We start from the raw sequence: 17844 nt of genomic DNA, 5'->3' as shown, positions 1-17844 counted from the left end.
CACCCACTGGATTCACCGATTCCCCTAAGCAGGGTTTGCAGAAACTCCCTTCTTTGGTGGCTTCATTCCCGGGAGCTCCGAGAAGGGAGACCGTTCGTAATGCCACAACCCCAGACCATGCTGACCATGGACGTTTCTCGCCTCTGTTGGGGGGGCATTGCATGGGCAGAACCATCCAAGGCATGTGGACCCCTGTAGAGACCATTTTGCATATCAGTGTTCTGGAGATGAGGGTGGTGCTTTTAGCGTTGCAAGCCCTTCAAGACCTTCTTCCTCCGGGGACCATTGCAATTCAGACAGACAACATGGCGGTAGTCTGGTACATCAACAAACAGGGAGGAACCAGGTCTTACCCTCTTAGTCGAGAGGCTATGAGAGTTTGGGAATGGGCGATTGCCACCAACCACTTTCCAATAGCAACGCACATTCCGGGTCGGTCCAACATACTAGCCGACAAGCTGAGTCGTTCGATCCTCACACCATACCAGTGGTCTCTAAACCCCTTAGTAGCGAAACAGATCTTCCTCAGATGGGGTCAGCCTTGTTGTGATCTCTTCGCCTCTCCTTCAAATGCGAAATGCAGCAGGTTTTTCGCTCTAATTCCCCCACCGGGGGAAGAGTCCCAAAGACGCTGTGGTTCATGCTTGGCCACCCGGTCTTCTTTATGCTTATCCTCCTCTTCCGCTAATGATGAAATTTCTGCAGAAAGCTCATCGGTTGGGGAGCAAAATAATCCTCATAGCCCCATTCTGGCCTCGCCAGATCTGGTTCCCGTACCTGTGGTCTCACATCATAGCCCCTCCTTGGGTCTTAGATCCCATTCCGGATCTGATCTCTCATCCTTCGGGATTGCAAACTCTGAACCTGGATGACCTGAAGCTCACAGCTTGGTTGATCCAGTTCCACTAATGGCTAGGACTCCCAGTATCTCATCTTCCGTAAAATCTATTCTGGTAGCGGCGCATAAACCTTCTACCAGGAAGATCTACAAGAGTAAGTGGAAGTGTTTTTCCATCTGGGCCAAACATGGGCAGTTGGACCCTTTTACAGCTCCCATTCCAACATTTCTTGAATTTCTGATACAAATGTTTCACCAAGGGGCCAATGCTTCTACTGTTAAGGTTCAGATGGCTGCGATTTCTCATTTCCACATCTGGGACAACCTTGGTACCTTAGTTTCCGCTAAGATATGCAAGACCTTTTTGAAAGGCCCTTTCCTGTTAAGACCTCCTGTCAAGAATGTGGTTCCCCCATAGGACTTAACCTTAGTTCTTCAGGCACTAACTGGTCCACCCTTTGAACCTGCAGCTTCCGTCGATTTAAAATTCTTATCTTGGAAAACTGCCTTCTTGGTTGCAATTACGTCAGCTAGAAGAGTATCTGAACTTCAAGCCCTTTGTACAAAACCCCTGTACCTAGTCTTCCATAAGGACAGAGTTTCTCTCAGGACTAATCCGTCATTCTTGCCTAAGGTAGCGTCCGAGACCAATATCAATCAGACCATCAATTTGTCTGTTTTCTTCCCCAACTTTCAGAACAAAGGGGAATACAGACTGCACTTGTTGGATGTGCATAGACAATTGCGATTTTACTTGCACAGGACAGCTGCTTCTCGCAAATCGGAGTAACTTTTCGTGTCTTTCTCTAAGCCATCCTTAAGCAAGCCTATTACAAAAGTTACCTTAGCTAGATGGATATCCCACTGCATCTCACATGCGTATACAGCTTCCGGTCGGCCAGAACCCTTGAGGATTCATGCTCACTCTACCCATTCTATGGCTACCTCTGCTGCTTTTTGGTCAAGGGTTCCCTTAGATGACATCTGCTCAGCAGCTACTTGGGCCTCGTCTCATACCTTCATTTCTCATTACAAGCTGGATCTGATATCCAGAGGTAGGGCAGCCTTTGGCTCCGCAGTACTCCAGAATATCCTTCCTTGAGGACCTCCCAGGTTTTGGTAGCTGGGGACTCTGTCCCACAGGTTGCTGATCAAATGAAATTAACTACTTCAGATAAAGAAGTTATGTACTCACCATAACATTCCATCTGAGTAGGCAACTTCATTTGTCAGCAACCGACCCCCCCTCCTTCCCCCTAGCCTGTTTCGTGGTCTTTTTCTTGACGGAATATGTTTTCCTTCTGTCACGCATCAGGTTACATTTTTCTCTTGCGAGTATGTTTGACTGTTGTTGGTAGATAATATGGCAAACTCGATCTGAGGACTAGGGGGAGGTAGCAGGGTATTATAGGCAAGGGGGAGGAGCTGAGAGCTCGGATTATTAGCTTGGAAAGCTGCCGGCCCGGATCTGAGGTTGGATCCGATACCCACAGTTTGCTGACAAATGAAGTTACCTACTCAGATGGAATGTTATGGTGAGTACATAACTTCTTTTTATTGTACATAATGAAGATTCTGTTTGGTATTGTACTGACTGTACTCATTGGAGCCCTTGGAGTAGAGTGCCAAACAGAAAAAAATGCAAGTTTTGAAAATAAACAATGACGATTACTGTAGAACTAAGTTGGCATGAATGTTCAAAGATAAATCGTTTTTGTGGGCAAAGACAGCAGCACAACTTCACTTGTCCATCTAATGCTAGTTGTATTTTCGGGCACATAAGATTTTCCTGTAATATTACCTTTTGGTCCGCGGTTATGGGTCATCATCATATTCGACCAAGTAGTCCTAAGGTAACTCTTGAATTTGATTCCAAAGTTTTTATTAAATGTTGTCAATTTCCTATATTTTATTTGGGAAAAGGAAAAATTTCACAGGAATATCCAAAATCTATACAAAAGTTAATCCTCGCCTATATAAAAATGTGTGGTAATCCATACTACACAGAAAATGAGTATTCTTTTCAATAATACAAAAATACAGCTACATTTTACTACTGGAGTTTCTGTAATATGTACTAATATCAGTCATTACAGGCCGTAGTCATTGGGGATATGTGTTATCAATATTAACAGGTAAACCTACCTCTTTTCATACAGACCATTTGGTTAAAATCCCTTCTACCTGTAAAAAGGTAGACAGACAGTATCAAAAAGTTGTGGTACATTTTAACATCACATTCCCAGATACAGGTAGGTGCAGATATAAAAGGGCATGGTATGATACTCTGCTAGGAGGCTTAGGCACCAAAATGGGGGCTCTTAATGCAGCTGACATTAAAGTTTTAGCTAATCAGTTAAAAATAGTGGGGAAAGCTATCTCAGATTGTATATTTACAAGCATTTTGGAATCCAGATATATGGAAGACACACCTGCATAATATAAACTATCAGCAGCAATCTTAGACAATTATAATGTTATGCAGCTACATCAGTTAAAATTTGATGGTAACATGAACATTTTTGTAAATTGGACAAAATGCACTATGCAATCTTTGTATGTAGAAATTCAGAAAAATAGAGTACAAACTGAACTTATGTTACAAAATGACAATGTTTGGCCACGACTGTTTAACAAATTGATACCTGATACAGATTGGATTAAGCTATTTACTGAAGTAACATACTGTACTCCACAATATTGTACAGGAAAGGTTATACATTAGAATGTTACTGATACCACTATTATGTGTCAGTTTACTGTTACCTATGATATTTCTCGTGACAGAAGGATACAAGTATTGGTTGCCACAATTTAAAGGTAATTATACAGATATGAGAGGAAAAACACATAAAACTGAGTATTGTACACAGACTCAAAATGGACTAATTTGTGGACAGGATTCGCCTGACTATGAACTGTACTTATTGCAGCATTCTATTAATTTGTGTAAATGGACTATCATACCTTCTTTTCAAATGTTTATAGAAGTGGCTCCTCAGTGTATTTGGTTGGTTACAGATCAAGACGTAGGTCATAATTTAAAAGTACCTTTTGTAGAATGTTTATCACATGTTGATTTCCTTACATAGAATAATAAGAGCTATGGGTTTACTGAACCCATAGAAGCAAATATTTCCAAGAACTGGAATTATGACTTAATACAGCTTCCCAATATATCTGTATCCTTGGATAATTTAAAAAATATAATGAACAATACTAAGATTCTCAGAGAGTATTTGAAAAAAAGAAATAAATGTATTATGAGGTATTAAGCATCATTGCAAAAGATAAACTACTTAGTTGAGCTGAAAAGACCAAAAAAGACATTGCTCACAACTAGTGGGATATCTTTACTGGTTAGTCAAAATCAGGGAAAAACCTGTTAAGTTGGTTGATACATCCTGTATTAGTAGTGTTAGGCATTATAGTCATATTAACTATCTGGAATTGCTACCTAAGTTGCCATTTGCGGAAAACTTATAGAATCCAACAAATCATGATGGTTAACCTAGATAAAATGAAAAAGGTTTCAATGTGTACAACTGAAGTCGAAAATGGACAGTCATTTTCCACTTTTTATATGAAAAGAGGCAAGTGTAAGAGTAAAGAACAGGTTAAAATGGATTTCAGTGGATTTTTTCTGAAATGTAAAATAAATGTTTTGCATTTCAGTGTGTAGAGAGTGCACTCAGTTTAATAACTTGGCAAAAACATATAGCTTGGCATTCATTGTTAATAAGAGTCAGAAGTAAAATATTTTATCTTTTTTATAAACTATGCAGCTCTTAATATTTATTATGTACAGGCAAGTCAAGATGAACTCTTGTATGCAGCTGTGTCTTGTCAACAGGACGTGCAAGATGAGAGCGAGTCGGAGGAGTTATCCTTCAGGAACAGAATGTTTGAAATATGGAAAACTGTCAGCAGAACAGCTTCAAAGGAAAGACTTATTGTTCTGACAAATTCTCTAAACTGCTGATGCAGTCTGGCAGGAAAGACACTATAAAGATTGGGACTTTTTCTTTTGTATTAGAGGCTTTGATTTTCCTACCCTTACAGACCTAACCTGTAAGCTGAAGTACAGTTTTCAAGATATATATATATATATATATATATATATATATATATATATATATATATATATATATATATATATATATATATATATAGGTTCATAGGTTCATACTAGGCTATCTGCCCGAGGGCATTTATAAGCCTAGCCCATAGTTTTGTGGCTTACGCCACCCCTTTAGTTTGGAGAAACTATGCCCATTATTTTGCTGTGCCTCTGTCGAGCAGTGACACTGAGGTAACCCCTGGGGTGTATCTGCGATCTCCCATCCATTGGTCAAGATTCCTCTTGAACAAGGCCAGTGAGGTGCTCTGCCTCACATAAACCGTGATTTTGTTCCACAGCATAGGGAGTCTTTGGGTGATGAATCTATCCCTCCAGCACGTCCTATTAATAACCATGTCGAGGTTTAAGTCTCCCGCCCTTGTGGCTCTGAGGGATCTAGATTTTTTGAGATGAAGCATGTTCATCAAATCTGGGTTTGACATGGCCTTGTATGTCAGGCATAGGTCACCTCTGAGCAAGCGGTAAGCAACTGAATATAACTGGAGTTCTTTCAGTCGGGCAGCATAAGACAGATTTTTGAGACCCTTTATCCTTTTGGTGAGGAACTTTTGTGGCCTCTCCAGCTGCTGCAAGTGTCGGGTCAGATACATTCCGAATGGGGCATTGTACTCGATCATTGGTCTGATGAGTGATGAGTATAGGGAGACTATGACTTCCCTTGATCTAGATGTGAATCCCTTCATGATAAGGTGGGCAATGTAGAAGGTCTTCCTAACTACTTTAGCAATATGAGTGTCGAATGAAAGGCTACTGTCAACCTGGGTTCCCAGGTCCCTAATAACTTCTTCTGTGTTCAGGGGATTGCCACCTATATAGTAGCTAGGGGGTAACCTTATTTTTCCTGAAGGGTATGACTATGCATTTCTTGGCATTTAACTTTAGGCCATGGCTCTGGCACCAGTTATCCGTTTCTGTGAGACCCTTCTGAAGGATATCTGTGTTGGATGTGTTTTCAACTACGGCGCTCAGTTTGCAGTCATCTGCAAACTTTGTCAGCCATAACCCTCCTGTGTTTGCTTGTACTTCAGAAAAGTAGATGCCAAACAAGAGTGGGCCCAGGACTGAGCCCTGTGGGACACCACTTGTGACAGGCTTTGAGTCTGACATGGCGCCAGCAACTCTGACCCTGTGGGTTCTGTCACTCAGCCAGTTTGCAACCCATCTTGTAATGTATGGGTTTACATTTAAGTTGATGAGTTTTTCAATGATACCCGAGTGAGGTATTGTATCAAAAGCCTTCGCCAGGTTTAGGTAGGCTGTATGGACTGCCTTTCCCTCGTCAATGGCCTTGGTGATTGTTTCGAAAAAGTCAACCAAGTTTAAAAGGCATGATCTGCCTTTGACAAAGCCAAACTGGGTTGGATCCAAAGTCTGCAAGTTCCCTATGTCTTTATTTATGAGATCCATTATGATCCTCTCCATGGCTTTGCAGATAAGGCTTGTCAAGCTAATGGGACGGTAATTTCCAGGGTCGGTGGAGGCACCGCCTTTGTGGAGTGGGACCACAGTCTCTGTGCGCCACTCCTGGTGCGTGATCCGGAGGTGAGACTAAGATTAAACAGCTGTCCTAACTGTGGGTTTAATTCCTCGTTGAGTTCATGGAGCACACAGCCGGGGACACCATCAGGTCCCATGGATGCTGTGTTCTTTGCCTTGGAGAGAGCAGTTCTCACCTGGGCATTAGAGATGTTTGGGGGGCTACAATCATTTGGTATAGATATCTCTCCTTTGGGGGGGGGGGTTTGCACTGAACCTGTCAGCCAGTATGTTGGCAATGTCTGTAGGATCAGTAATCTTCACATCATTTTGAACTAATTCTGAGCATATCTGGGAGTTTCCTCCTAGGTTTCTGACATAGCTAAAGAATGCCTTATGGTTGTCTTTAGAGTCCTTAGCTATTTTTTTCTCAAAACTAGCTTTGGATGATTTTATGAGAGCTCTTAGCTTTTTACTTATAGTGATCAGCGGTGTCTTACCTTTTAAGGATTTTGCTCTATCTTGTAGTAGCTTTCTCCTTTTGTTGTAGAGTTTGTTTATGGCTGGGGTCCACCAGACTGGACGCTTGCCTTTGGTACAAGAGTCTTTGTTTTGCTTGGGATTGCCTGATCCATGCAGCCCTGCAGGTGCTGGTAGAAGGCATTTGTAAGTGATTCAGTGGTTTGAGTAATGTTAACCGCTCAGGGGCCTTAAAGGAGACCACACTAGTCTTTAGAAGTGTGAAGTCGGCTTTCGAGAAGTTCTTTACTGTGGTCTTTTCATTTCGGTGGGGCGGGATGAGGACCTCCAGCGAGATTAGTTTGTGATCAGATCTCACCAGTGAGGGGTATACTTCCGGCGTTGAACATTGTGCTCCCATGTTCGTGATGATGAGATCAAGTATGTTTTCTCCTCTTGTGGGGATGGTGACTAGTTGTTCCATGGCATTTGAGTTTATGAATTCCAGGAACTTTTGGGCTAGAGTGTTTGGGCTTGAGTAGTGTTCCCAGTCTATATTAGGGTAGTTGAAGTCACCTAGTATGATGGTGTTCGGAGATACATTTATCCCCTCCAGTGTTTTCTGGAAGGCCATATGAGGTTCCTGAGTTTGCGAGGGTGGCCTGTAACATGCTACAAATTGCAGAGCAATCTTGCCTATGGTTAATTGCACCTGGATGGTTTCCGATGCATCATGCGATGCCACCAATCTTGAGGTGTGGGTGTCCTTGATGAATATGGATACCCCTCCTCCTTTCTTGGTATTGTCCGGGTTTTGGGGCCGGAACACATGATATGAGGTAAAACCTGATAGTGCTGGGGTGCTCTCAGGAGCCTTGAACCAGGTTTCTGTCACAGCACAGACATCGATGTTCTCCATACTGAGAAGGGCCTCGAGTGCGTGCATCTTGAGGTTGAGACTTCTGGCATTGAGCAGCATTACCCTTAGTTTTTTTTCTTTGTTTTGTTCTAGGGTGGTAGGTTTAGAATTTGAGCCTTGCCTAAAAACAGCACTATGGGGGTGGCAAGAGCCTTTGCCAAAATCCGGAATCCCAGGGGTGACAAGTGCAAGCCGTCCCTTGCGAAGCAGAGTGGCTTGTCCAGCATGTCATCCCAGGCAGACAGACATTGGATCCCCTTTGAATGACACCAGAGTTTAAGCCAATTGTTAAAGCTGATCATCTTATCTCTGTATTGTGGCATCATTCTTGGTGAAGGTAGGATACTGCTCAAGGTCAGGGTCATACCTGCTTGGGCTACATAATCAGAGAGCTCCTCTATGTCTCTTTTCATGTAGTCCAAGGAGGTACGTCTCAGGTCGTTAACACCAGCGTGGACAATGATTGAGTCGTACTTGTACCTGCTGTTGAGAGACCTGAGTGCATGCGTTATGTGGCAGATTCTAGCACCCGACAGGCAGCTTACTGTGACCTTCTCCTTACTCAGTCTGGTGAGCGGGACGTCAGTGTGTCTGACTATGGAGTCACCAATGACTAGTGTGTCTGGCATTATGTTTGGCCTTAAGGGCTGTGACTGCTTGACACTCTGACTGTGTGGTCTATGTGTTGCAGGTGTTGTGTTCTGAGGTGGTAGTTGTTTGGGTGTCTGCTTTGGTGGCCTCTGCTGTTTTGGTAGATTTTTGATCAGAGCCTCCGAGTATGTCTTTGTGTGTTTATGTGTATGATTTGAGGTTGTGATGGTATTATGTGAGACTGGGTCTATAGTGTGTGTGGTTACCTTCTCCTCCTGTCTGGTCATGCCAGTCCTATGTTGAGAGAGCTCAGCCTCCAGTTTGGCCGTATAGTTGCATCTCTCACATGTATTTGTGTTTTGTGGGAGGAGGAGAGGGTTGTCTGTGTACATGAGGCAATTGTAACATTGCCTCAATATTCCCAGGTTCACCAGCTGAGCAGGAGAGGACATTAGCAACTGATCCCTCGACATGCTAGAAGGAATAGACAGAAAACTTAAGAAAAGGTTCTGGGGGATGTGGGTGACCGAGAAATGGGGTTTGCTTTTTTGGGGTACTTTCTATAACAAGAGTGCTGTATCAAGGTGATAAGTACTGTAGGAGCAAGTGCTTCGCTATACAGATAGAGAATAGTCTACTTGGGAGTCAAGTAGAGATAATTTATAGTTGTAGGATACACTAAATAGAACAGTAGTATACTTTGAGGAAGGTAGTTTTAAGGGAAAATTTGAAGAGTGGACTTTAGGTAGCCCTAATAGTTTAAATCTGATTAACCGGCGCTGCCCTAGTGTGCAACGGTAGCAGCTCCACGCTAAATCGCACTAAAGCGCGCTAACGCGTGCTTTATAGCAGGGGGCTGGAAAAAACAGGAAATGACCCAAAATGGCCGACGAATTACTAGTTGCTGCTTCTAACCACTCCTCTGAGGACAAACAAGCAGCTCAGTACTCCCCACTCCCACTGGTGAGTAAAGAAACTACCTCTGGCCACACAAGAAAATGGAGGAACACAGAAACCAAATACAAAGCCCAGGGATCAGCAAAATCTGATCACTGGAACAACTAGCTAGGAAAGTTTAGGAAAGGAGAAATATTTTTTGTTTTTTTTTTTTGCAAACAGACAAGAAAAAATGCAGTAAATGCTTTGTTTTCGACTAAATTGCTATCAAAGGCTAGTACACTTGAGTGTATTAGCCTGTTTGTTACTTTTAAGCAATACTTTTGCCCACAAGTGCAATCAACAATATAAGCTCACAAAAACAGGAAAATAAGGTAATAAAACAGTAATATAGGCACAAACAGTAGTCAAAAAGCTCAAAAGATAGAAAAATGCAAACTAAAAAGTTTAAAAAATACTTATGATCAAGAAAGTTGCTTTTTCTGCTCTCTGCTGGCTTAGGAACTCTGCAGGGGACCACGAGGAGCTATGCCTAGTTCTCTAATGCCAGAAAAGCCTGCCAAAGCGTGCTTTATAGCAGGGGGCTGGAAAAAACAGGAAATGACCCAAAATGGCCGACAAATTACTTGTTGCTGCTTCTAACCACTCCTCTGAGGACAAACAAGCAGCTCAGTACTCCCCACTCCCACTGGTGAGTAAAGAAACTACCTCTGGCCACACAAGAAAATGGAGGAACACAGAAACCAAATACAAAGCCCAGGGATCAGCAAAATCTGATCACTGGAACAACTAGCTAGGAAAGTTTAGGAAAGGAGAAATATATATATTTTTTTTTTTTGCAAACAGACAGAAAACAATGCAGTAAATGCTTTGTTTTCGACTAAATTGCTATCAAAGGCTGGTACACTTGAGTGTATTAGCCTGTTTGTTACTTTTAAGCAATACTTTAGCCCACAAGTGCAATCAACAATATAAGCTCACAAAAACAGGAAAATAAGGTAATAAAACAGTAATATAGGCACAAACAGTAGTCGAAAAGCTCAAAAGATCAAAAAATGCAAACTAAAAAGTTTAAAAAATACTTATGATCAAGAAAGTTGCTTTTTCTGCTCTCTGCTGGCTTAGGAACTCTGCAGGGGACCACGAGGAGCTATGCCTAGTTCTCTAATGCCAGAAAAGCCTGCCAAAGCGTGCTTTATAGCAGGGGCTGGAAAAAACAGGAAATGACCCAAAATGGCCGACAAATTACTAGTTGCTGCTTTTAACCACTCCTCTGAGGACAAACAAGCAGCTCAGTACTCCCCACTCCCACTGGTGAGTAAAGAAACTACCTCTGGCCACACAAGAAAATGGAGGAACACAGAAACCAAATACAAAGCCCAGGGATCAGCAAAATCTGATCACTGGAACAACTAGCTAGGAAAGTTTAGGAAAGGAGAAATATTTTTTGTTTTTTTGTGGAAACAGACACAAAACATGCAGTAAATCCTTTGTTTTCGACTAAATTGCTATCAAAGGCTGGTACACTTGAGTGTATTAGCCTGTTTGTTACCTTTAAGCAATACTTTAGCCCACAAGTGCAATCAACAATATAAGCTCACAAAAACAGGAAAATAAGGTAATAAAACAGTAATATAGGCACAAACAGTAGTCGAAAAGCTCAAAAGATCGAAAAATGCAAACTAAAAAGTTTAAAAAATACTTATGATCAAGAAAGTTGCTTTTTCTGCTCTCTGCTGGCTTAGGAACTCTGCAGGGGACCACGAGGAGCTATGCCTAGTTCTCTAATGCCAGAAAAGCCTGCCAAAGCGTGCTTTATAGCAGGGGGCTGGAAAAACAGGAAATGACCCAAAATGGCCAACAAATTACTAGTTGCTGCTTCTAACCACTCCTCTGAGGACAAACAAGCAGCTCAGTACTCCCCACTCCCACTGGTGAGTAAAGAAACTACCTCTGGCCACACAAGAAAATGGAGGAACACAGAAACCAAATACAAAGCCCAGGGATCAGCAAAATCTGATCACTGGAACAACTAACTAGGAAAGTTTAGGAAAGGAGAAATATTTTTTTTTTTTGTTTTTTTTTGCAAACAGACAGAAAAAAATGCAGTAAATGCTTTGTTTTCGACTAAATTGCTATCAAAGGCTGGTACACTTGAGTGTATTAGCCTGTTTGTTACTTTTAAGCAATACTTTAGCCCACAAGTGCAATCAATATAAGCTCACAAAAACAGGAAAATAAGGTAATAAAACAGTAATATAGGCACAAACAGTAGTCGAAAAGCTCAAAAGATCGAAAAATGCAAACTAAAAAGTTTAAAAAATACTTATGATCAAGAAAGTTGCTTTTTATGCTCTCTGCTGGCTTAGGAACTCTGCAGGGGACCACGAGGAGCTATGCCTTGTTACGCTAGATGTAAACCTTGTGTGCAGTAAATGAATGTTGTAACAGCAGAACTGTGTGTGTCTTCATTGAGTAAAGGTACAGACTACCTGAATAGTGTAGTCTTAACTCAACACCAGGTAAACAGGTGACTATCCTTCAGCACAGTGCTATATTAATATCATTTTTGTGAATGCCACAAGTCAGCCTCTGCCATTATTTTGCTGACTATATTCATAGTGGTGGAACTTTAGTGTATGCTTAGTGAAGACAAATCCTCCCATGGTCTGCTGTTCTCTTGCTGGGTGTAACCAATAATCTTGAAGGTGGAATGAGGAAAATATGCACCTGCAAAAGAGTATTGCAGCTGCACTGTACAATGCTGCTAAATTGGTCATGTTACTATAAAAGTATGTAACTGCTCAAAAATAAACTACAAAAATAGGAATGAGCATGTGCCTACTTATGCCATATAGGCATTACCCTTCAGATCATAGTCTTGAAATTGCTTCTAGGTAATGTGACAAATTTGGGCTTGCTTGTCCTGAGTTTTTCCTCCTTGAGATACTGAACCTACTGAGATTGGAACATGCATCTCATTCTAATGTACTTGTCAATGTCATACTTTTAGTTTTTCTTGGACTTTGTGTTTTTATAATATGCTTTTTTTTATCCCCCATGCCTACCGGCAGTCTCTCTTTCTCTGCTGTGATTGTGTCCATTTATTCTGCTACTTACAGAAGTGAAAGCTGATTAAAGGGAAAAGAATTATCCAGGTAGACAGGGAATTTTCTGTTTTATGGATTAAATCTCTCCCGAGTAGCTGATATGAGTGTGCGCTGTACCTTCATCCTTGTGCATTCTCACTCCCATGCTCACTGAAGACTGCCAAATGCAACATGGCACACTGCACATTTCAAGTTCCAGGCGCATATGCTAAACGCTGTATGCATCCTTCTCTAGTAGGTGCCATAATTTTAGTAAGCTGTACTGCAATCCTTCCATCTGCACCCCTTCCCCAGTTGCCTGCTTACTCCCTTCCTCACTGGCTCCTTCATTGCTCAAGTTGCTGGGTGATCTCCAGTTATCCAGGCTATAGTTAGGGCTCTATCCCTTTGCTTTGCAGAGCAGTGACTTTTGATATTGCTTAGGATAATCTGCTTCTGGTCTAACAGTAGCATAGTACACATTGTGGGGACCAATTATAATAAAAATGTTGTATAATAATGAATATTAGAGAGACTTTTACAGCTATGTGAACTTTCACATCTAAGCCTGTCTGTGTTCTGTTTCCTTCTTTGTTTTAACCTTTTTATTCTTTTTTTGCAGCTTTGTACACGAGGGCTTTTCTGTATAGGGTAGACCAACAGTTTTGAATCAACAAAAAGCTGCCACTTCAAAGCTACCAACTAGAATAGTCTAGCTCAGAAATATTTCTGTGCTGCAGTATTACACTAGCTTTTTGTAACTCTTTTTGGTATTGCACCATATATATCAAATATTCCATAAATATTTAAGCTATTGTAAACAAGTGGATGCTCAGAATCAATCTAACATTAAATTGAGGAGAAAAATGGAAAATGTAATGTATTTCAATGATTAAAGTTTGTTTTATTTTCATTTTGTTTTATTTTCATGTTCTAGGAAAACAGAAGAGCTTCTCCAGAGACAATGAGGGCAATTGTTTCTCATTTTCAGACATTGTTTGATGTCTCTTCCTTAAACGGAGTATACCCAAGAATGAATGAAGTTTACATCAAACTTGAAGAAATGAATAATGCTATGAGAAATCTTCGAGTGCTTTTAGGACTTGGTAAGGATGAAATCTTAAATCTTGAACCAGATACTTTTCATATGACCCAGATGAAATATAGCAGGCTGTCACATCAGTTGTTAGGGAATGGGCTATGGCATAAAACAGAATTTCTACTGATAATTGCTTGGATAATAGCCTCTCCCCTTGATCAGCTCTCATTCTGATAGCAAGGGAATTTTTATGGTTTCTGTTGTAAGAAAACTTGTTTATTGATATATCTGTATCAACATAAAATAAGTGCAACACTAGCATGTACATTACATACTTGTAACTGTTGACACCACTGTATAATGAAATTCATAAAAGAATGGAATTCAGTTCATGCCATTCAGCTAAATTCAGCATATGAACTCTTCATCTACATATCTTTGAAGAGTAAATGTGAATGAGTGAAAAACATCTGTAGAAAAATTTATATGTTTGAAATGTTGGAGTAGTTGAACACAAGCAATGAATGTGTCCACAATCGTTCTAATTAAAAATAAGCTGTTAATCTGTGAAAATCTTAGGAATTTGGCTGTTGACTGTATTTTACTATTAAGTAAGGGGAAGGTGGCATTCTCTTGTTTATTGTAAAGGATGATGTCTGAGCTGGCAGGACAGCAGAAGCTAGAGAAGCTCCTTCTTGGGTTCAGAGATCCTCAGTTGATGCAGACCCAGATATTGGAAGCACAGGCCTTTGCTAAACTGAGCTTTCTGTTTTAGGGTAGGTCATCAGCTCTTTTCTCCCTGCCTGCATTCTAAGATTAAGTTAAATGGGACCAGACCTGTTTTAGTTCTTACAGAGTTTGCAGCCAAATGCTAGCCCAACCCTGTATGTCAGGCATCCAAACCAAAAGAAAATCGGAAGTCCCTCATTTGATAGAGCCCAATTTCTCTAGCTCTTAGGTTAAAGAGGAGGATCTGACCTATAAATCCCAGATGTCCATCCCCTTATTCCATGACACAAACACTGAAAACACACTGACCTCTGATTTACCACAATTTGACTTGTCATTTGGGGGGGGGAGACCTGTCCCTCATGAGAGAATATTTCTAATAAAAAAAGAAAAAATGAGGCTGCAGCCTCCCAGAAAAGGGCTGTGAATTTCCTGGGTCTGGGCCCTCCTAAACTGGTAACTATCCCTCTAGTATAGGATGTCCTACTGAACAATTGTGATGCTGCCTGCAAGAGCCAGACTGATTATATAGTGTGCAGGACCTGCATAAATTCTTCTACAAGAACCCCTTTGCAGACCCAGATATGGAATCTCTGAAATCTTCAAAGCAAACCAGACTGGCTGCTGAGTGTAGCATTCTTCCCAGTGGCAGAGTAAATAGGTTATTGGATAGATTTTGGGGGTGGGGGGGATATCTGCTTCAGCAACCTGGCATTCATAGTGAACTCCCATGCCAGCATTTTGAAATGCCAGGAACATGTTCTCAAGCAGCCTTTATAGAATTATGTAGGATAATCAGCTTTGCATATTGGTCAAGCAATCTTGGACCAGGCCTTGCACTTAAACATGTCCCTGACAGCCATCTGTATACAAGCTCAGAAAAATGCAATGGTATGTCAAACAGAATTTCTGTGGATTCAAGAGAATGGATGCTGCACTGGAAAACTTTCCTAGGTTTGACAGTCAGATGGGACTTCCCATAGACGGACCTCTTTGCAGCAGACAGTTAAACATATTCTGCTCCAGACCCCCTCACACGCAGGCTTGGTTGGACACTGAATGCTTTTTATCTGAACTGGGTGGATTGTTTCCCCAGAGTAAAATAAGCAGGTCAAGGAGGACTGACCGGAAATGACTGTTGTAGCCCCATTCAGTTAAAGGCAACACTGGTTCTCTTATGTCAGTCAGATGATGGGAAAATTATGCCTGCTGCCTCAACATGTGAACTTTCTGATGCATTGCAGGGTGTACCTGATGCATCACAATCAGACAAAATCTACCTTATTACCTTTCTGCACCCTTACTGTAGGGATATGCTGACTATTATAGGGAAGGCTAGAAAGCAAACCTAGTAAAATGGAAGAGATTTCCCTTTTAATGATGTAGGGGAGCACAGTGAAACATGTTTGGATTACACTTCAGTGAGGATACTGTATGAGCTGTATCTGCTTGCCTGCAAGTGCTTCCCCATTGGAATCCAGACCACCAGCGAGACAAATTGTAGTGTGCTTTTTCAACCTCAGAGTCCCTCCCAAGGCAGGGCTTTGCCCCAACCTGGGACCTAAAATTTGTGTTATGAAAGTTAACTTGCGACCTTTTGAAGCAGCAGCATCTGCAAACCTGAAATTCTTGACTTGGAAAGTAACACCACTTCTTGCTGTCAACTCTGCAGCAAGCGTTATCAGAGCTTCAGGCCTTAGTGTGCAGAGAGCCTTATCTTTTATTCCATAAAGTCAAATGACTCTGCGCATTAACCCTTCATTTGTGCCCAAGGTCGTTATTCAACCAAGCTGTACAACTTACTGTTTTCTTCCGTACTTTTCAGAATAAGGAATAGAGAATTTTGCAATCTTTGGATGCTTACAAAGAAATGATATAGTACCTGGACAGAACCAAAGTAATCAAAAATCAGAACATTTCTGCTTTGAGGGCAGGCTGGTGCTAGTGGTCTCTAAACAGATTGTCTTCAAATGGAAAGTATAGTCCATCAAACTTTGTAGAAAGAACGCTGAAAGCATTATACATTAAAGGAAATATCATATTCACAAGTCCAGTAGTCACCTGATCACCTGCTAAAGGGATTTCAAATCTCTTTTGCAACATAAACAAAATATGTTGGAGGGATAAGTATGTATCACAGAGGATGCTTGTTCTGTGAAACAGTCTTCCAGTTCGTTGAAACTTAATTTGGACAGAGGGTGGGAGACATCTAATTAATCCACTGTTTAGCATCCATGCCCCTTATAGATAGGGCCAATAAGCAAATGTCTCAACATAACCTTGATGTCCTTCAAGGATGCATCTGCAGTCATCACATATGGGTTGTCCTGCCTCAGGCAGCCCTTCGGTCGGCCGGATTCCAAAGTCTGGGTCCGGCGTCGGCTGATGTCGCCCTTTCCCCGACGTCACAACGCCTGGGGTATAAAAGCGTCAGCCTTTGCCATCTTCCTCAGTCTTTCTTGCCGCGTGGTGCCCGAAGCGGAAGCAGTTCGCAAGTGCCGGTCGGCCAGCTCCTGTAATTTCGCTATCCGAAGACTTCAAAAGCTAAGTACCCCGCTGGGGACTCTTTCTTGCCTCAGCCGATGTCAGAAAAAGTTAATAATTGTTTAACTTGTGGGAAACAAATACCTCATAAGGATTTCCACTCTTATTGTCTTCCTTGCTTAGGCCCAGACCACGACGTCTCGGCCTGCTCTGCCTGCGCTTCCTTCAACCGACGCACTCTTAGACGTCGGTCAGAGTTCGCAGAAGAGTTTTTTGGGGATAGTTTTGCTTACAAGATGCCGTCGGAAACCCTGACATCACATTTAATTAAGAAACGGAAAGACAAGGACCGACACACGCGGGCCGGGGTTTCGGCTGAAACCGCGGCTAGGCCTACCGCGAGTGTCTCGGTCTCGGCCGATACCGAGTCCTTGGAACTTCCGAACCCTGAAATAATACAACCGACAGCCTCGGTCCCAGAGGCCCCTACCGAGTCGGTTTCAGAATTGCCTTCCGAAACTGGTGTATTGGAATCTGCCGACACCATACGTTTAGATAAAGCTACACCAGCACGTGGTGCAGCCAGGCCTCCTGCATCCATGTCTATTAAGGCCTTCACCAGGGCTAAAGCTGCAAAACACACTAAAGCCATGCCTCCCAGAGTTATTCCTCAGGGACCTTCTTCTAGTTCACAGATTTTAACTTTAGCAGAGGACCTGATCTCCTTAATTAGGGGCTCTCAGCCTCATCCGGACAGGGGCTCCCAACCCCCTCTAGACAAAAGGCCCAGGATGGATCCTCCTGATCCCCTTTCTTCAGAGGAGGCCTCTGTTGGCTCGGATCACTCCGACTACCAGGAGGAGGCTTATTCGGCCTACAAGGATTCGGATGTAGAGGAATCTATTCTCTCAGCCTCCCCTCCTGAAGAGCTTTCCTTTGGGGAGACCCTTCACATTATGAGAGAGCATTTCAAATGGCAGGGCCAGGAATATTCTGATTCCAGGAAAAGACTAAGAACTTTTCTTCATTTACCTCAGCATAGACCTTTGGCTATTCCTCCTGTTTTAAATGTGATTGATGATGTATATTCTAACTCTAGTATGACCCCTGACACTCTGCCTCCGGCCCCTGTTAAGCCTGATAGGTATTACAGGGTCCCGGACACACATAATTTTCTTTATA

At 42.1% G+C, this 17844-nt stretch overlaps 1 protein-coding gene across 4 annotated transcripts in view; it reads left to right on the top strand.

The window, feature by feature from the left end:
• Positions 1-17844, top strand: part of CEP70 (centrosomal protein 70) — a 2129610-nt gene that overhangs the window by 1773257 nt on the left and 338509 nt on the right. For all 4 annotated transcript variants that reach the window (XM_044075003.1, XM_044074999.1, XM_044075002.1 and 1 more), the window contains one exon: positions 13348-13516. In XM_044075003.1, the coding sequence (XP_043930938.1) occupies positions 13348-13516 (169 nt within the window). The remainder of the gene's footprint in view (positions 1-13347; positions 13517-17844) is intronic.

This window comes from Protopterus annectens, chromosome 6.part0 (genome assembly GCF_019279795.1).
Source record: "Protopterus annectens isolate FY-2018-M chromosome 6.part0, PAN1.0, whole genome shotgun sequence".
Classification (NCBI taxonomy): Eukaryota; Metazoa; Chordata; order Ceratodontiformes; family Protopteridae; genus Protopterus; species Protopterus annectens.
This window is presented reverse-complemented; position numbering and strand designations above follow the sequence as displayed.